Source organism: Ictidomys tridecemlineatus, chromosome 3 (assembly GCF_052094955.1).
Source record: "Ictidomys tridecemlineatus isolate mIctTri1 chromosome 3, mIctTri1.hap1, whole genome shotgun sequence".
Lineage (NCBI taxonomy): Eukaryota > Metazoa > Chordata > Mammalia > Rodentia > Sciuridae > Ictidomys > Ictidomys tridecemlineatus.
In genome coordinates this window covers 35,261,118-35,282,216 of record NC_135479.1, presented here as the reverse complement: position 1 = coordinate 35,282,216, position 21,099 = coordinate 35,261,118, and the positions used below count along the sequence as shown (strand labels likewise).

Below are 21,099 nucleotides of genomic sequence, written 5' to 3'. Positions count from 1 at the left end.
CATAGATCAGGTAATAATGGATCTTAGAAACTACCTACCAGCACCATTTCTGTATTTTTTTTCTATTTAAGTTGTAGTTGGACACAATATCTTTGTTTTATTTATTTTTACATGGTACTGAGGATCGAACCCAGGACCTCGCACATGCAAGGTGAGTGCTCTACCGCTGAGCCACAACCCCAGCCCTCCTTTATTTTTATAAATGTAGACTGCAAAAGTCCAAAGAGCTCCAGGCTGGGGTTGTGATTCAGTGGTAGAGCACTCGCCTAGCATGCATGAGGCACTGGGCTCGATCCTCAGCACCACAAAAATGTAAAACAAAGAAAATAAATATTAAACAAGAAAAAAGAAAAAAAAGTCAAAAGAGCTCAAATGGCTATCTAGTGGCAGCGAAAGAACTAAAACACAGGTTTTTCAATTCTCAGTCCAGTGCCCTTTTTATTGTAACAAATTCCCTTATATCCCATAACTACCTCTTTTTTTTTTTAAAGAATCTAAACTTTAATTTTTTGTTTGTTTGTTTTTTATGTGGTGCTGAGGATCAAACCTAATGTCTCACCAGTGCTAGGCAAGTGCTCTACCACCACACTACATCCCCAGCCCCCCCCCCCCCCCCCCCGCCTTTTTTTAATTGAGACCATGACTTGCTAAGTTGCTGCCTTGAACTTGTGCTCCTTCTGACTCAGCCTCTTGAACTGCTGGGATTCAACCTTTTATCTACTGATCAGTTTTCAAATCTTTTTTTTTTTTTTTTAAATCGAAGAGTTAGCCTTTAATGAAGAAATTAGATTATCAAGGAAGGCATTATGAAAAACTTATCAAAGAATATTCTTATGGGCTGGGGATGTGGCTCAAGTGATAGCGCGCTCGCCTGGCATGCATGGGGCGTTGGGTTCGATCCTCAGCACTACATAAAAAAAAAAAATAACAAAAAGATGTTGTGTCCATCGAAAACCAAAAAATAAATATTAAAAAATTCTCTCTCTTTAAAAAAAAAAAGAATATTCTTGTGTTAAAAAGAAAAAACATGCAAAACAATATTGACAAGACTTTCTCCAAAGGCATTCACATTTAAATGGCAAAGAAGATGTACATGCCTATGAAGATGCGAACACACAAGAGACCCAAATTTTAAAAGAAAGTAGTACTCTGATGCATTGGCTCTCCTAGTGCCTCTTAATATACAAGAGAGGAGTATCACTGTACACTGACCATAACATGTGACACTAAATTCTGACTCTGATTATTCACATTAGTATATATATCATACAGAAAATGTATTTAATGAAGATGCTGTAAAGACAGAAAATGGTTGTTTCACAAACGACACGGACAACATCAACAGTAAGTTGCTCAACATTTAACTAACCATTTTTCGGTGGACTGCAATGATGTATCCCGTAAAGGGGTTGTCAGGAAGAGATGGCATATGGCCATTCACCATTCCATTGGTAAAGTTCTTCTCAGTTACACATGGCACAACAGTGTTTGGCATTCCATTTGGGATGAATATTGGTCGAGTCAGGTCCCCATTGGTAGTTAGAGCGAACATTCCATTTGTAGATGGGGAAGAGGAGAAATCTGTAAATTCAAAGATATGTACAGAATCATCAGCTTATGGTACCTTCATCTTTGCTCTTTTCTTAAGTATTCTGAAGACCTGGACCATTTATAGTATAGTCCCTCTTTAACATAGGATAGGAAGAAATCATAGCTCAAATAAGAATTCTAGGTTTATTGGAAGATTTAATTTCAGATTTTACTTTTATAAATCACACTATGATTAAATGGCAAAACAAGAATAACTGTTGGAAACCTGTTAAGTAGAATTCTTGCAGAAATCTATATGAACATCATGTTGTTGCATACAAACAATTCTGCTACTTGTTTTCTTTTTCTTCTCCTCTAAAATTCTCCATCTGGCCTCTAGACAGATGTTGATTTTAAAATTTAAATCTATATCAAATTACAAATACATTCCCTTAGTCTCATTAGCCACATTTCAAGTGCTCAACAGTCCATGTGACTGGTAAATACCATATAGGAGGGAAAAGATCATAGAAAGTTTCCATTATTAAAGTTTTACTGAATGGTGATGTTCTAAATAAAAAGCAACATTATGCTAGGCAGGGTAACAAACACCTATAATCCCAGCAATGTGGAAGGCTGAGGCAGGAGCTTTATAAATTAAAGGACAGCTTTACTCACTAGTGAGAACCTAGGCAACTTAGTGAGACCCTGTCTCAAAATAAAAAATAAAAAGGACTGGGAATGTAGCTCAGTGGTTAAGATCATCTGGGTTAAATCCCTAGTAGCACAAAAAAAGTAAAGCAACATTAAATCATCTACCAACTCATCATCAGTAGTATCTACTACATGCCAGTGAGAGGAGCCTAATTCCTATGAAGACTTTTATAGGTAGAGTATTAAGCTAATTATAAGCAGTATAAAGAAGGACAAGGCATATTAATGGCCAAAAAACTCACTGACCCATATTCAATCACATTTAATAACTGGATTGATTTATTTTTCGCTAAATTTATTGTTCATGTTTTCTGGTAATATGTTGCTCTTATATCAACAGTTGCCTTGTTAGTATTAGGTAAAGAGTTAAGAGAGATCTGAATGCCAATGGTATATGAGCTAGTAACTACCTACCTACCTTAGTCACTTGGGTTTTAAGAATTTATGGATTGTCATTTATAAAAGAAATTTGAGTCAAATGATCATTAAAGTTTCCTTGGGCTCAAAAATTCCTTTGCTCGGGCTGGAGATGTGGCTCAAGCGGTAGCGCACTCGCCTGGCATGCATGCGGCCTGGGTTCGATCCTCAGCACCACATACAAACAAAGATGTTGTGTCCGCCGAAAACTAAAAAATAAATATTAAAATTCTCTCTCTCTCTCTCTCTTTAAAAAAAAAAAATTCCTTTGCTCTAAGTAGAAGAAGATCAAAAGAAAGAGAGGAGGGATGGAAAAAGAGAGGAAAGGCAGAATAAATCTAACAAAATCATATTATGGGCATATATAAATATACTACAGGGAATTTCACCTATAGATGTGTGTAGAAAGCACCAAGTAAGGATGGATAAATGGATGAGCAAGGGGAGAATCTGTGGAGTGGAGGGGTGATGGAGAGAAGGAAGAGGAAGCGGGGAAGAATGGGGAATGACATGAGAATGGATCAAATCCCATGTATGTATGATTTTTTAAAACTATTTACTTTTTAGTTATAGGTGGGCACAATATCTTTATTTTATTATTATTTTTATGTGGTGCTGAGGATCGAACCCAGTGCCTCATGCATACTAGGCAAGCACTCTACCACCCAGCCCCATGTATGTATGATTTTGTTGGGAGGAATCAACTACTATGTATAACTACAGTGATATAATAAAAAGAAATTAGGGCTGGGGATGTGGCTCAAGCGGTAGCGCGCTGGCCTGGTATGCGGGCGGCCCGGGTTCGATCCTCAGCACCACATACCAACAAAAATGTTGTGTCCGCCGAGAACTAAAAAATAAATATTAAAAATTCTCTCTCTCTCTCCTCTCTCACTCTCTCTTTAAAAAAAAAAATTAAAACCCCTTTTGCTCTAATATTCTTAGCATAAAAAAATACAAAAAAAGATGACAACTCTTAAACCAGTATTCAAAGGTGAGATCACGAGAAGGAGCTCTAGTTTTATCTTACCTGTCTGTACTGGACTAGAAGCTGAAACTGGAGATACAGGGATGGGAATTTCAAATGCACACAAAAATCCACTCACTGAGAGTCGTACTTTTTGGTTGTCCTGAGGAAAGTTCTACAGGGGAAAAAAAGAAAAAGTAAAGCAAGAGGGAGAAGGAAGAGATGTTTCAGGTAAAATGGAAAAATTATCTCTTATCTACTTGAAGAGAATGTCTTAAGAGTTTCAGTGGTAAAACAAATAAGAGAACCAAATAATTTTTCTCCATAACTAAAAGATGTATACTTGATAAAATAACTTAAAACTCACCTCATCAAAGAAAATCATTATCCCTTTTCAGAAAGAGAAAGTATGCTGTGTATAATTGACTTCCTAAATTTTGTCTTTTTGTTTCAAGAATAAACACCCAAAATCCTCAGAGAGACCTTGTTTTTTAAGTTACATATGAAGAAAATGTCAGTGAGGTAGGGTTTTGTTGAGAAACCTCAAGGACAACTATAATGAACTCTTATTACCGTAGAAGCTCAATATAGTGTAGACAATATATTAGATGATTTCCCAAAGTGGAATCTAGGAAACATGATTGTGTCAATTTGTCTTTACTTTCTAATTTCTTAGCATTTTGAAAGGTAAAACATGTCGTTCTCCCTTAGTATCTTTAGGTAACTGGTTCTAGGATCTACTGCAGATGTCAAAATCAGCAGATGCAAGTTCCTTATATAAAATGGAGTACTGTTTGCATATAAGTTATGCATACTTTTTAATATACTTTAAATAATCTTTAGATTATTTTTAATATTTAATACAATATAACAATTATATAAATTGTTGTCATACTGTATTTAGGGACTAATGACAAGGAAAAAAGTCTGTATATGATTAGTTTAAATGTGATTGCTTTTCATCCATAGTGGGTTGAGTCAGAGGATGCAGAACCCTCAGACACAGGACTGTTTATGCATAAATATATAATCATAAATACACATAATAACCTGGGAAGAATTCTATTAACAGTGGTAATATAGAAGAGCTGTTGGGTGTAGTTGTAACATTTGCAGGGGAGAGCCTATATTATAATGACACAGCTAGATTAATTCATACGGATAGCCTTATATATTTTCCTTCTTTAAAAACACTACTATTGGGGCTGGGTTGTGGCTCAGTGGTAGAGCGCTTGCCTTGCCCATGTGAGGCACTGGGTTCAATCCTCAGCACCACATATAAATAAATAAAGGTATTGTCTCCATCTACAACTAAAAATAAATAAATAAAAATAAAATAAAAACACCACCATCACGGGCTGGGGTTGTGGCTCAGCAGTAGAGCGCTCGTCTAGCACAGGCAAGGCCCTGGGTTCGATCCTCAGTACCACATAAAAATAAATAAACAAAATAAAGATTAAAAAACCCCAAAAACCAACCAAACAAAACCCACCACCATCAGGGGCTGGGGTTATGACTCAGCTGTAGAGCACTTGCCTTGCAGTGCAAGGCCCTGGGTTTGATCCTTAGCACCACATAAAAATAAATAAGTAAATAAATAAAATCAAGTTAAAAATAAAAACAACAACAACAACAACAAAACCACCACCATTAGCAACTTGGGAGGCAGAGGCAAGGAAGATCGCAATTTCAAGGCCCTATGTAACTTAGCAAGACCCTGTCTCAAAATAAAAAATAAAAAAGAGCCGGGGATATGGCTCAATAGTTAAGTACCCCTGGGTTCACTCTCCAGTACCCAAAATAAAACAAACACCCCCCCCAATTGTATTTTTCCTGTTCTGTTTTTGTTATATTTTAGTATCCTGCATGGCCATTTAACAATTAACTGATAATAATGGAGAAAACTAAACTTTGATGGACGGAATCAAAGATTTCCTAGAAAGAGTAGCTAATATTACCTTTATGTTGGAACCATGTACTTCTGCAAGAAGGATTTGTTCTGATTTTAGTCCACAGAGATCACTCAGCTGTTTTTTTAAACCTGTGTACTTTTCATCCATATTTAGTCTTAGTCCATATCGTATAGGGGTAGTACCATCCAACTTAATTACTAGTAAAGAGAAAAGAACTTTTATTTGTAAAATCCAAGTTACCCTCAAAGTCTTATACACTGTCAGCAGATATATCTGACTTACAAATAGCAAATAATTGTATTTTATATGTAAATACTAAAGTAGTACTTAAGAATAATATTGGGAAAATTAAGATTTTTAAATGCTCTTCTGATACAATTATGAGCAGCTCTGTAATAGTTCAAAGTTTCTGCCTCAGCAATAGAGCACTTGCCTTGTGGGCCCTGGGTTTATCCTCAGCACCACATAAAAATAAATAAGTAAATAAATAAAATCAAGTTAAAAACGACAACAACAAAACCACCACCATCAGCAACTTGTTTTGAAACAAAACAATCAATATAGACACAGGTGCCACATCTTTCAAATCCCAAATCATGCCTGAATGCAGATTACTAGGTTTTAACATGCTTTTAATCTTTATGAGAACTCACTACAAGCAAATAACTATAATTAGAAATTTAGGTGGCATGTATAAGATACAAGAAAATGGAGTCAAATAATATTTCAGATCTTTGTGACCCACCTGTTATTTCTAAATGCATATAGCTGTCCATTGGTAGTGGCAAAGACAAAAAATTGAAAGGGTCAAATCGGACACTTATATGCCCACATGTCTTGCATTTGACTTGGGATCTTAGTTGCCCATGGAATAAATCTACAACAATTGATCTATTTCTTCTCAGATGGTTGTCCCAGGCCTAGCAAGAAAAGATACAAATCTTTGTTTTTCCTCCCAAAATTCAAAAGATAAGACTTCTACATAAATTAAAAAGTACTGGCTAAACATATTGCATTTAAATGCAAAGAACATAAAACTTTGCTTCATTTAAAATACAAAAGCTATCTGCCTACAAATTTATAAATTCTGATATGTTATTTAAAAATATATTATCTACTGAGGGAATAGAGAATAGAGTATGATTTTTTCTCTGAATAGTGTGTAAAATAATAAATTCAGGGACTGGGGTTAAAGTTCAACATTTGCCTATTATGTGTGAGGTCCTGGGTTCACTCCCAGCATCATAAGTGTGTAAGTTAAGTAAGTAAGTAAATAAATTCATATGAAAAATCTTAATTTTTATTTGTTCTTGCCATGTTAACAATGGGGAGTATTAGAGTTCTTTGTTCGTGAGAAGCAGATAAGAGACAGCTATCAGTTACTGTATACATAATTTTAGCAATTATTGGAACTCTTCCACTGGATAATTATTCCTATCCCACCGCATAAAGGTCATAATGTGAAATAGCAATATTTTTCTATTTTCATTAAATGTGCTTTTGTTTCAGTATTATTAAGAGTTAAGTAAATAAAACAAATTCTTTTATTCTCAGAAAAATTATGGTTCCAGAACATTTTAGTTTGCATATAAGTGGTGCCACACGTATTTGTGGCCAGAACATTTAATCTATTGTTTATATTAGAAACTCAAAATGGACAAACCTCTGCAGCTACTTCCCAGTCTGGTCGTCCATCACTGTCTTTCAGTTCCACATATGGCTTCTCATGGACTCGGTTGAGATCCTCATGAAGACCATCCAAAAGAAAAGCCAGAAGTTCTTGGGAGTCTTGTTGCTGGAACCCATTAAACCTGGGAGCATATTTTGCTATGGTCCACTATAAATACGAGGAGTAACACTCATTATTTCCTACCCCATAAAATTTGGAATGAACATGTCCTAAAATTCAACCAGAGACATCATAAAAAGTAAAGCATAGTATTTAGTATGTCTATATTTCAGCAAGTATTTTTACTTGTTCTTTTTATATATGACAGTAGAATCTATTTTGACATATTTATTCAAGCATGTGTTATTCTAATTAGGATCCAAGTCTTATGGATGTACATGAGATGTTGAGATTTACTGTGGTGTATTCATATATGTTCACAGAAAAGTTATCTCAGTTTCATTCCGCTATCTTTCCTATTCCCATTTCCTCTCTCTTCCCTTCATTTCCCTTAGTCTAATCCACTGAACTTCTATTCTCCTTCCCTCCCCCTTGTTATGGGTTAGCATTCACAAATCAGAGAGAACATTCAACCTTTGTTTTGGGGGGATTGGCTTATTTCACTTAGTGTGATAGTCTACAGATCATTTATTTACTAGTAGCAAAAGTCATAAATTCATTCCTTTTTATGGCCGAGTTTTTTGAGGTGTCTTCATACTGCTTTCAAGAGTGGAACAACTATATTTTAGAAAACCATTTAATTTTACTGTTCTTTATTTCAAATGACCACACATACAAAAAAAAAAGAGAAGCATTTTGGACAATTCTGTGTTCAGAATCACACTGGCAAACTGAGTTCTATTTTTTTGTTGGTTCTTTTTAGTTATATATGACAGTCAAATCTATTTGGATGTATTTATATAAGCATGAAATAGATTTTATTCTAATTAGGACCCCAGTCTTGGATGTACAAGATGGTGAGATTCACTGTGGTGGGCAAACTGAATTCTTAAGGCCCACAGATGTTATTTAATACAGAAATGGTAAAGCAGCATTGTTCAAAAGAAGACATCCTGGATTATGTAAGATTTTTTTTCACAGTAAGCTTTTCTGGTCTATAACCTAACTTTTATTATTAGAAGCAAAAAAACAGTATTTAAGGGTTAAAACTTTCATACTTGCAAGCATGGGCAAATTACTTAATCACTTTGGGTTTTAGTTTCCTGGACAATAAAATGGGGATTAAGACACAGCACTATAGGATTACTTAGAGAATTAAATGAGTTAATACACATAAATTAAAATAGTACCCAGCAAATGTTAAGCAGTCAAAATTTAGCTATTATGATTATTAATTTTTAACTTCAAAAACCTTTTGACTTAAATTTTAAATTAACATTTCCAAATTCATTAAAATCCACTAAATATATACTAACATAAAACTTGTATCCATTAATTTGATTATTTTATTCTACTTTTTTGTTCCACAGATAAAACTAATTAACTAAGTAGTGCTGAAAACGTATCCGAGGTTAATCTTGCAGTTAGAATACTGCTAATAAAGGATTATCAAAAAAGGCTTACTATTCATACAAAGAAGATATTTGATAAATGAGAAAAATGAACAACATCTCAAATTTAGACTGTGCCTTTGGTGTTTTTTTCCTAGCCAGTACATACACAGCAGTATTTTGCATGCATTTGAACAAATAAAAGTACTGGACATCTGGTTTATGCTGAGTAAGTGATCTAAAAACACTGATTAAAATTAAAAAAACCATACAAAACATGTAAAGAAATATGATTATTTAAAATCACTGTTTAGGAATTAAATACTTTGATATTATTTTAACATATTTACCCGAAGCTTTAAGGGGGCAACATTCTTCTGAGTTCCACTCCAAAGTTCTTGTACTAAATCACCATAGCATTTAGCCATATGCCCCTTCATACCAATGGGATTTGTCCTAGAAATTTTGAAGAAAATTTGTAACAAAGGTTCTCATTAAGTCACAACACACAGGCACAGAAATGTCTAGCACATCACATCAAAAATATCTTATTTTTTGAAACAAGAGAAGTATCCCTTTGCCCCAATTTTATACTGAATAGGGCAATAAGAAAAGATTTTTCTCTTCTAGCATAAAAAAAGAGAAGATTGAAGGTGGGTGAGGTGGCATGCACTTGCAGTCCTAGTGGTTTAGGAGTAACTCATTGAGATCTTGTCTCTAAACAAAATATAAAAAAGAGCTGTGGATGTGGCTCAGTGGTTAAACGTCCCTGGATTCAATCCCTGGTGCAAAAAAAAAAGGGAATCCAATGCCAAAAAAACAAGTTTGGTATTGGCTGAACAAAGAAAGAGAAGATCGAGGTAACAGTGGAGTCATATAAAAAATCATAGATTACCTGTTGAGTTCATAAAGATGTCTCCCTGAGATAAAATACTGTGTCAGTGGCTGTGTGTTACTAACACACTGAATGCTCGAATTCATGAAGCAAGTATTTCCCAGGTTACTCAGACCTGTGGCTCCCTTTTCTGTGGGAACTGGAACAAACAATATGAGAACCAAAGTCTACTTTTAGTAATATGTTGTAGAACAAAGTTACTTATATTCAATGTAATATTTTTTGATAACTTTAAAATCAGTTAAACAGTATTAATCTTTCTTTAGCAGGTCTTTCAAATGCTACAGCTTATAAGTTTTTTGAGAATGGCTTTGGCTATCATGATCTGTGGTCATATATAATCCCAAAATAGCAATTTTTCTTTTTGAGAACTCAATTCACCAAGTATGTCTTTAAAAATGTATAAATTATTTAACCGTGGGTTATTTTGTAAAAGAAATTTAGAAAATAGTTTGATGTTGGGTTTTCCCAACAAAAATAAAAAAGAATAAATTTAAAATCATTTCTTTAAAAATAACACATTAGAGACTTACCCTTGTGTCGATCAATTTTACTACTGTTTGCTATAAAGGACATTTCCTCAGGCCAACTCATATCTTTGTTTCGAACTAAAAGACAGATAGGAATGTGTTAATTGCTTCTGCTAAAAAAAAAAAAAAAGTTCTTATTTCTATATCAGAAACTTCAAAAAGCAACAACAACAACAAAAAACAAGTAATTTTAAGTTAACTGGCCCTGAAACCACTCCTTCTCTTTATATTGGTGAGTTTAAAGCCACTTTATAGAATCATTAAGCTACTATACCTCAATTATCTTCATGAATTAAAATTATACTCAACTATCTAAGGAAGTAATTAAAGCTCAGATACAATGGAATTTCTTATATGTAAAACTCAGAATTGTGATATTTCTTCCTTAAATTCTTTTTAAAATATTTATTTATTTTTTTTAGTTATAGGTGGATACAATATCTTTACTTTATATTTATGTGGTACTGAGGATCGAACCCAGTGCCTCATGCATGCTAGGCAAGCACTCTACCTCTGAGCCATAATCCCAGCCCCTCTTCCTTACATTCTAACAACAGTTAGTGTAAACCATTCATTTAATGTAAACATAATTAACAATGTTTCCATGAAAACTTCATGGAAAAAAGACACATGAAATTTTCAATAACATATACACGCCAACATGTAAATTTATGTGTGAATATACAAGTAGCTCTGTTGGTGAGCAGCCACTATTGATGATTAATGAAGCCTATGCTACTACCAGAAATTTGGTCTGCTTATTTAAATTCAAAAAGGCAGTCTAAAAATCTTAAAGACACTGTATTTACCTATTTCTACCCACTTTTTCCATTCCATGTCAGCATATGATTATAGATAATTTTTATAGGTAATTTTTCTTTTAAAGTAATCTAAATAGTACTGTAAGAGTACATAAGAGTCCATGTTTTGATAAAACATATGTTTTATCAAAAAAGAACATGAGACAGGTGCCATGGTGCACGCCTATAATCCTAGTGACTAGGGAGGCAGAGGCAGCAGGATTGCAAGTTCAAAGTTGGCCTGAGCAACTTAGTGAGGCATTTAGCAACTCAACTCAGGGAGACCATGTCTCTGAAGAAAATATAAAAACAGGCTGGGGATGTGGCTCAGTGATTAAGCAACCCTGGTTCAATCCTTGGTACCCCCCACTCTGCCCAGAACATAATGATCAAGTAATAGTTGTCTCAGAAAAATTATAAAATGGATTTTAGTAACTCCTTAAAGTCCTCTTCTATAAATCTAATATATAGATGCACACATCTATCATATACCTTCAATTACTAGGTGCTGTTCATCCTGGATTTTCAAATATTCCAATCTATGATCCTCATCATCCAAAAGAGTAAGGTAATTCTGTATAAGGCAGAGGAAATGTTTCTGTTAATTTGATTAGTGATCTTGAAACAAATGTACAAATAAAAATAAATGCCAAAAACATCCTTGCATTTATATAATTTATGTTATGAAAACTTTTGGCTTTCCTTCATTTTAGAAACATTCTTTATATCCTTAAAACAAAATTACATGTAATTTTGGAGTGATCAGGAAAAGATCCATCTAATGTCACAATGAAGTTCATTGAGACCGGTTTTTTGAAGAGCTTGGAGGAAAAAAAATGTCTTTAGTACCTAGTATGAAATTTCATAAATGTACTGAATGAAACTAGACTACTTACTAGGAATTGAAAATGTAAAGTCAGAAGTCATGCAGTAGGATTATACATTTTTGTTTAAGCTTACACTGTCTAAAGTGCTTACCGAATTATTTCCTATAATTCTCATGACTATCTTGAGGAAGATACTATTATTTATTTGCTTCACTGTAGCAAAAACTAAGACAGAGAATTAAGAGACTTGCCCTTAGTTACACAACTAAAATGAGGCAGTCAGAATTTAATTCCTGGTAGTATGACACTGCCTTTCAATGGTGACCAAAGGAAGATATAAAAAAGAAAGCACCAGGGACTGGAGAACTGGTTGAAACTACACTAAATAACCAATTTCACAGTATAATCTATATTGAATATATAAGGATTAAAAAGCATTGCCTATGAGGAGAATGGAAGATAGGAGTCAGAGGATGGGAAGGCGAAATTATACACTTCGGATTGTTTCAAATTTTTAACATGTATATGACCTACTTCAAAACCAAATCCAATATGAAATCTATTTAGTATGAACTAACAGTCATGTTCATGCTTTTATGGATCATGACAAAAATGATGATTATGACAAATATCTTCATGTGTGAAAATAATAATTTAAAAGTAGAAAATTTCACTGAGATACTAAATACGACTTCTAGCATAATTACTACACAAAAACTCATACTCATGAAATGATGATTTAACATTCAATCAGACTCTATGGCAATGACAATGAGAAGCCTCTTACCTCACTATTATATAGCCACAGGCGCATATCTTCCTCTTTAATGCGAAGCCTTTGAGATAGATACTCATGAATTTCCTTGATGGTCTGCATTCTGCTAAAACAGCCTGTATAGGCTAACACCCGCTTTAAAGGTGCATTCGGAGAAGGTACATTTCCTATGGTTATAGTAATCACAGTAAGGAAAAGGCAGATAAAAAACAAAAAACAAAACAAGAAAAAATTGAGAAGAAAGCAAGCGCACCCCTCTCAGCAATAGGAATCACACTGTTTCAGGAAATAATGATGAGAAATGAGAATTATAGGTTTAATTTTATAAATGAAGAGTACCACAAAGCTTTAAAATTAAGACCCAAGTGTCTTTAAGGTCTCAACTTAAAAAAAAAAAAAAGAATAATAAAAGCTCAGAGGCCCAAATAACTGGTGACATTTGAATCTCAAGAGTGGAACATGCTGGCCAACAATTGGCATTAGTATATGGCTGTCTCTTTGGTGTTGGATCACACCCAAGAGCAACATGAAATAAAACTCAGTGTAAGAGTTGGGGAGATCAAATAGCACTGGATTTCAATTCCAGACAGATAGTTGGATTCCCTTCATCTACATTCTTAAACTAATTCCATCTAATTCTATTACTCTTAGCCATTAAATGGACAAAATACTTGGCACATTGGTACAGTTAACAGAAATTTTTACTTAAGATTCTAAATAGGTAGAGATTCTAAATGGCCAAACAATTTTAAAATTCGGCCAAAAAGTTTCCCATGACAAAATATATAAATAAATAGTTCTACTGAAAAGGATGGGAAATATGTAGGCTATTGCCCAAAAAGATAATACCCAAATGACCTTGATTTTCTGAAGGACTCAAGGTGGAAATAAAAGTGGCAACATAGCTGCCCCTCAGAATCTTCAGGGGACTAGTTTGAGAAGCTCCACCATTAGGATACCAAAATCCATGGATGCTCAAGTCTCTTATATGCATAGTCCTTGAATATAACCTACGTACATCTGCCCATATACTCTCTAGATTATTTATAATACCTAATACAATATAAATGCTATGTAAATCATTGTTATATTATTCAGTGAACAGTGACAAGAAAAATTGTTCATAATTCAGTACAGAAATAATTTAAAATCTTTTGAAACTGCAGATGAGAAATCTGTGGGTATGGAGACAGCGTGAAGCAAGATTATATCAAGTCTCACTACATACTTCAAAAGAGGAGGGGGATGAAATGAGGAGAGTATGAAAATCAAAGATAGCTTATTAAAAAAAATCTTGCTAAATCCTGATTACCTATATAATCAAAATTCAAGAGAAAGCTGTAGTTTAAAATGGTTATCTTTGTCAATGGCAGGCTATATTTTATAAAACAACCCCCCCAAAATATATCAATATAATCTGTCTAGGGCACAAGTATACATTCCAGGTTGCTGTCCACCTGTTCAGTAGTGACTTTTTTCCTTGCAATAAATGTGCTTTTTAATGAGCTCTCCCCAACCCTACCTCAGTATGGGGGATTAAACTCAGGATCTTCTGAATGCTAGGCAAACACTCTACTGCTGAGCTATACCTCCAACCCTTTTTATTATTTTATTTTGTGGCAGGTTCTCACTAAATTGCCCGGGCTGGCCTCAAACTTGTGTTCCTTCTGCCTCAGCCTCCCGAGCTGCTGGGATTACAGGCATGCGCCACTGCGCCCAGCTTAGTGTGAGTCTTCATCTACTAAACAAATAGAAAAATATTAGTATCAACTGCTTCTTTTAAACCTTCCAGGAAAATTCACTCACCTAAAATAGTCTGAAAACCCATCTAAGGAATAATGATTTCTATAGTCTTGTCTACACAGAAGGCTACATTTAAGTCATTATAATTATAACTATGCTACTTCAAATGGAATAAACAAGCCTAAAAAACAGCTGTAATAAAGGGTATTAAAGAAGGATGAACATTATTTTATGGTAGAACAAAACTTAATCATGATCAATTTTTAAATGTATAGCAAAGCAAATCTTTTACTATCAGCAAGCAAAGGATAATCTATAAGAGAAAATAAAAGTGCAAATTTCTCCAATTATACATGAGAGGATTAGTTATAAGATTACAGCAAGAAAGCATATTTTTATAAAATTAAAAATGATTAATGATTGATTTCACAACTAATTAGTAATGAATAAAATTTCAAATTAAGAATAAATTTGGAGCACCAGAACTACACAGTTCTAGGATTTAGAAGCATATGCAAAAGTATAGTGTCCAAGTCAATCGTCCTAAGCCACAATAAGAAAATTTGTGTTCTGGACGGATTTATAGCATAGCTCAATTCCCAGGCAGTCACTTATTCTACATAATTTTGTGCTTTTGAGTAGCACCAAAAAATCTAGGGGAATTTATAGAAGCAGCAAAAATCTAGGATCAGCACAAGTATTATAAATACTTACTAAATGCGCAACAACACATCTTGCCTCTGTTATCTTTCAAAGAGAATCAAAAAAGACATATGCTATGGGTGCCATGGAAGAATGTTTCCGAGTAATTCCCTTTCTCTGTTCCTTGATTTTGATGTTTTCCCCCACAACAAAGTTTGTTTAGCAGAGGCCACTGTTTTGCTATAATTCTTAACAAAAAATATGTAAGAGTCTTTCTAAGTTATCTGTATATAACCTTTTAGGAGGACATAAAATTGTTTAAATTCAAAGGAACCTAGTACTCACAAAAGGGTGGTGGCTTAGTACTTCTTGCAAACTAACATATTTTGTTAGAACAATCTGACATTATTAACACAAAGTCTAAGACTTTGCTAATGGTTGAACTCATTATTTATTGCTGAAGAATAATTTCACTTATATGTAAGCAAAAAGCTCAATAAGTATTTTTTAAAAAATATATTTTATAGTTGTAGATGGACAGAATGCCTTTATTTTATTTGTTTATGTGGTGCTGAGGATTGAACCCAGTGCCTCATGCATGCTAGGCAAGCACTCTGCCACTGAGCTACAGCCTCAGCCCTCAACAAGTATTATATAATCAATAAAATTTAACTTTCTAAATCAAAGGAGAACTTTTTGTATATCATATTTCATTTTGATGACTTGGTGGTTTTTTTTTTTAGGGGGGAACTTGACATTTTTCAAAGCAAATGTATAATGTTCATTTTAAAAAATATATTTGCTCTGCATAATTTGTCTCTTATAAAGCATTCTTAGTTTAACATGCGAAACGCATCATGTTTTGCCAAAAACAGATCAAAAAAAAACCAGGGCCAAAGGAATTACTCTAATAAATTTGAGTGGAGCTGAAAAGACCAGTCAATAAGTGGTACACTATAACTTAAATCTAGCAACAATTTATAATGGTTTATCTCAAAGAAAAAAAATATAAAATCTATTCATTATTTTCATAAACTTACAAACTAAAAAAGGAAAAGAACTCTTCCTAGTTTGCTGTTGAGACTTTGCTTCTACCTCTAACCAGTATTGCGCATGACCATAGATCTAAGCCCTACAAGTAATTCACTGATTCTATATGAAAATGGATGGGAATGTGAATTAGTACAGTGGCAGACTTGGAGCAACTTGGTTTTCATTTTTTCTTTATTTTCAAGAAATGTGTAGTATTCTTGCTGCATTCTTACGTTACCTCTCGGTAAATGCTGAGGAAACATTCTCAGGCTCATCATACCCATATTCACCCAGATGTTAGACTGCTGTGTTCGAGTGGCAGGCTGCTGTCTCAAGAAGAGAAGATAGCGAGGAAATAATTCCAATTCTGGGATGTCTGTCTTGCTATTTCTGATCACCTATTGTAAATGATAAAAAGTGATCATTCTAAAAGAGTAAAACCAAATTTGCCATTTAATCTCAGAGATTTATTCTTTCTTTGTAAAAATTATTTATTTTTTGGTAGTGGGGATTTAACCCAGAAATGCTTTGCCACTGAGCTATATCCCTAGCTCTTTTATGTTATTTTTTATTTTGAGACAGAGTCTCAACTAAGTTGCTTATGGGCCTGATAAGTTCCTGGGGGTGGTTTCAAACTTGCAATCCTCCTTGAGATTTATCTTTTTTGGTACTGGAATTAAACTCAGGGGCACATCCCTAACCCTTTTTACTTTATATTTTGAGAAAGGTCTTGCTAAGTAGCTTGGGGCCTCAATAAATTGCTGAGGCTGGCCTTGAACTTGCAATTCTGCCTCAACCTTCTGAGTTGCTGGGATTACAAACATCATGTCACCATGGTGAGATTTATTTTTAAACTAAAATATTTAATAAGTTTGTTATCTATATTTCAATAAATTACTGAAATTCATGTATTTAAATTAATAGGGTTGAATATTCTTAGGCTCCAGATCATAAAATCAACTCCTTGAGGGTACTTTCTTTTCTTTCATTTAAAAAGCAAGTAATGAACCAAGGCCCAGTGGTGCATGCCTGTAATCCCAGCTACTTGGCAGGCTGAAGCAGGAGGATTGCAAATTTGAAGCCGGCCTTAGAAACTTAGGGAGATCCTGTCTCAAAATGAAAAAAGACTGGGGATATAGTTTAGGGGTATAGTGTCTCTGGGTTTGATCTCCAGTACCAATAAACAAACAAACAAATAAATTCAAGTAACAACAAAGTTAAGGGAGAAGGATCCTTTAAATATTAACTATGATTATACTACACTCACACTATAACTTTTTTCTTTTATCTATTTCATATGTTGTATACAAATGAGTGATATTTTAAAGACAAATTCATAGAATTGGAGTTACAAGTAAAAAGAATACATAAGTTTTCACGCCATTACCTATATAGCCCTGTTGCCACCCAAAGTTTAGCAATCTACACTATTTCCAGTAATGTCTTTGAGTATGTAACTCTTACAAATTCTTATCCTTGAGCAACATTTAAAAAATCCCCATTTTGTTAATACATAGAATCAGTATTATACATTTGCTTAAAATTTTATTTCTTATGTTAAATAGTATATTATTTTTCCATAAAAAAATTTACTATTTTTTTAAAATTATGTTCTGCTTGTGTAACTGATCCATTCACATATTTTTTTTGCCTATGATTAAACCACCAAAATTGAGGTTTCACATTGTTGAAACAGTATTTTTAAAAAGATCCTTCCAAATAACCTGCTCCTCCGCTAACAGGCACAGGTAAACATTAATATCAAAATATGTTTTTATGTTCTAACAGGATAATATGGTTAACACTCAAACTTTCCGTGTGTGTGTGTGTGTGTGTGTGTGTGTGTGTGTGTGTGTGTGTGTAGTATTGGAAGCTGAATCCATGGATGCATTACTACTGCACTACATTCCCATTGATGGACCTTTTCTTTTTTAGACAGGGTCTCAGTAAGTTGCCCAGGTTGGCCTCAAATTTGTGTTCCTCTTGCCTCAGTCTCCTGAGTAGCTGGGATTATCAGCACGTGTCACTGCACGAGTAATATTCAGATTCTTTAAAACAGAAAATCATACAGACTCTTTAACAGTCTCAGGAGGTCAGGCTTTACTTTATTTCCCTTTGCCCTAGTAATCAATGTCTCAAACCTTTAGGATTATTTCTCAAAAGTACTCCACATGTTTCAAAATCAGAGTGTGTTCTGTATGTAATTTGAAAAATTATATTTGGGAGCTTCTGAATTCTTATATAAGCAGTAAGCAGTAATAAGAGTTTTTTGTTGGCAGCCTTGTGGAGGTAGCTAGTTTGAGACTGGGGAATGCTGAGCCGCACATTGTGCCCTGTGCTGCCCAGATTAGTGAACAATATAGTCAGGAAGGCCAAAGGTGACCCCAAGAAACCAAAGGGAAAGATGTATGCTTATGTTTTTTCTGTGCAGATTTGCAGAGGAGAGCATATGAGAAGTCCCTGTCAATTGTGCAGAATTTTACAAGAAGTGCTCTGAGAGATGGAAGACAATGTCTGGAAAACATAAATTTGAAGAAATGGCAAAGGCAGATAAAGTATGCTATCATCAGGAAATGAAGAGTTATGGACCAGCTAAGGGAAGCAAAGAGAAAAAGGACTGTAATGCCCTCAAAGACCACCATCTGATTCTTATACCCCAAGATCAAACCTACAAATCCTGGTATCTCCGGAGACATGGAAAAAAGCAGGGTGAAATGTAGAATAACTCAAGTGACAGCAAAAATTAGCCATACATCACTAAGGCTGCAAAGCTGAAGGAGAAATACGAGAAGGATGTTGCTGACTATAAGTCTAAAGCAAAGTTTGATGGTGCAAAGGGTCCTGCTAAAGTTGGCTAGAAAAGGGTGGAAGAGGAAGATGAAAAAGAGGAGGAGGAAGAGGAGGAAGAACAGGAAGAAGAGAAAGAGGAAGAAGGGGAGGAGAAAAATGAATAAAAAACTTTATCCATCTCCTTGTGAATACCTTACAGTAGAGGAACACTGTGATTGACATATCTTACGTGAGATGTGTCTGTTTCTTTCATTAGGTTCAAATATAGAATTTGATCAGGATCATATTGTAGTCTATCAATGTGCTCCAGAAATTGTCACTGGTTTACATGAGGTGGCCCTGGGTTTCCAGAGCACTCTAAAACTGTATCAAACTGTACATATTTCCAAACATTTTTTACAAGCTTCTTAAAAATAATTTTTTAGACATTGATGGACGTTTATTTTATTCATTTATTTAAATGTGGTGCTGAGGATTGAACCCAGTGCCTCACACATGCTAGGCAAATGCTAGGCAATTGGTCAACCACTGAGCCACAACCCCAGCCCTGTTTTTAAAATAAAAAGGCACATTTGTGTTCCTTACTTTGTGCACTTTGTTGTTGGTGTGTCAAGGCAATCGAAGATGTTTCTGGCATTTCTTTTTTAATTTGTAAGATAGTATTAACTATATGGTTATTGGTTAGAAATTCTCAATTATTAACTTTGCATCTCTAGTCTGTAAAAAGAGCACTCATCACTCACGTGTGAGACCCTGGGCTTGACCCTCATCACCACATAAAAATAAATAAACAAAATAAAAATATTGTGCCCATGTATAACTAAAAAAAAATTAAAAAAAAAAGAACAAAACAATCAAGACAAACTATTGATGCTCCTTGCTTGGCGTTGAGGCCTTCCCTATAGGGTAAGATGCCTTTTGGAGGGCTGTAGTTTGGTGTAAACTGTGAAGCTGGACCTGTTGACATTGCAGTGGGCATCCATTTAGCTTTAAGTTGTCTTGTTTTTGTATATAGTGATATACCATTTTGTTGCCTTTCTTAGTTTTGGAAAAGGGGGATCAGCTGGCATGAGAAGCGATTGAAATTTTTTAAGTTAAATTCAGTAGATTTTAAACTTTGTTTTCAAGCAAACTGTAGAACTCTTCACTGTCAGCAAAGAGCCACTGCATCAATGAAATTTAAAGAATCTCCTGTATTTAAATACAATTTGCAACATTATATGTTATTTTTTGTATGTTTAGAATGCTGAAATGATTTAAGTTAAATAAACAGTATTACATCTCAAAATAAATAAATAAAAATTTTAAAAAAGAGCCTTCTCTGACATTCTCTTCTAAGACCATTGGAAGAAATGAAACTTGTCCGTCTTTCCTCGCCATAAACTGACAACTGAAAAGCCAATCATAATTTCCTATGATCTCAGTTTAAATACACTGTTCAGAATAATAACTATAGTTTTATGACTACATAAAAATATCTCTGATAGAAGCTTACTGATAATAAAGTAGGTTTTATAATACATATCTTTTCCCCCCGAAGATTAATAAAGAGGTTTTGAAAGCAAATTATAATTTTAACAGATTCTCATATACAAATGCACACACATATCCACACACATTCACTTATATTTTAGTTGTTTTCTATAAACTTGTTCAAACTTCAATGTCTCACAACAAATGAGATGCAATATAATTCCTTTATCTAAAAACTAGTTTAGATGATCTTTACAGAAGATGTTACTCAGGAGCGATTAACTGAGCCATATCCTCAGGCCCTCCCCCTGCTTTTTTTAATATTTTCTTTAGAGTTGCTAAGGCTGGCTTTGAACTCACGATCCTCCTCCTGTCTGAGTCTCCCCAGCTGCAGGGATTACAGGCAAGTTCTACGCTGTCCGGCAATTGTGCCTTTTTAAAAAAAATATTTATTTTTTGTAGTTATACATAATTTCTTCCTCCCTCCCTCCCTTCCTGTCTCTCTTTCTTTCTTTCGCTGAGGATGGAACCCAGTGCCTTGTACATGCGAGGCAAGCACTCTATCACTGAGCCATAACCCCAGCCCCAAATTGTGCCTACCTTTTGATATAGCAATTCCATTTATAGACATTTATTTTAAAGAAATCATCACACATGATTAGAAAGAGAATATTCAACAATTTAAAAGTAGAGGTAAACAAAATGTTCATTAGTAGGTGACTGGGTAATAAATTGTGATTTATCCACATAGGATATGTGTACACATATAATGTATATAAAGGAACACTATGAAATTACTAAAAATGATGGCATAGACCTAAATTTATTAACCTACACACATATCCACAGTATATATGTTAGATTAAAAACA

General features: G+C 34.2%; 1 protein-coding gene and 1 pseudogene across 1 annotated transcript in view; one reads left to right on the top strand and one right to left on the bottom strand.

Moving 5' to 3' along the window:
- Positions 1–21,099, bottom strand: part of Usp32 (ubiquitin specific peptidase 32) — a 172,815-nt gene that overhangs the window by 25,625 nt on the left and 126,091 nt on the right. Inside the window, exons 16-26 of the mRNA XM_005321537.3 lie at positions 16,246–16,363; positions 12,561–12,715; positions 11,439–11,520; positions 10,150–10,224; positions 9,617–9,755; positions 9,072–9,177; positions 7,205–7,378; positions 6,287–6,461; positions 5,587–5,738; positions 3,692–3,803; positions 1,370–1,581 (exon numbers count right to left, since the gene is read on the bottom strand). Coding sequence (XP_005321594.1) covers positions 1,370–1,581; positions 3,692–3,803; positions 5,587–5,738; positions 6,287–6,461; positions 7,205–7,378; positions 9,072–9,177; positions 9,617–9,755; positions 10,150–10,224; positions 11,439–11,520; positions 12,561–12,715; positions 16,246–16,363 — 1,500 coding nt within the window. The remainder of the gene's footprint in view (positions 1–1,369; positions 1,582–3,691; positions 3,804–5,586; positions 5,739–6,286; positions 6,462–7,204; positions 7,379–9,071; positions 9,178–9,616; positions 9,756–10,149; positions 10,225–11,438; positions 11,521–12,560; positions 12,716–16,245; positions 16,364–21,099) is intronic.
- LOC106144754 (high mobility group protein B3 pseudogene) lies at positions 18,277–18,919 on the top strand (annotated as a pseudogene).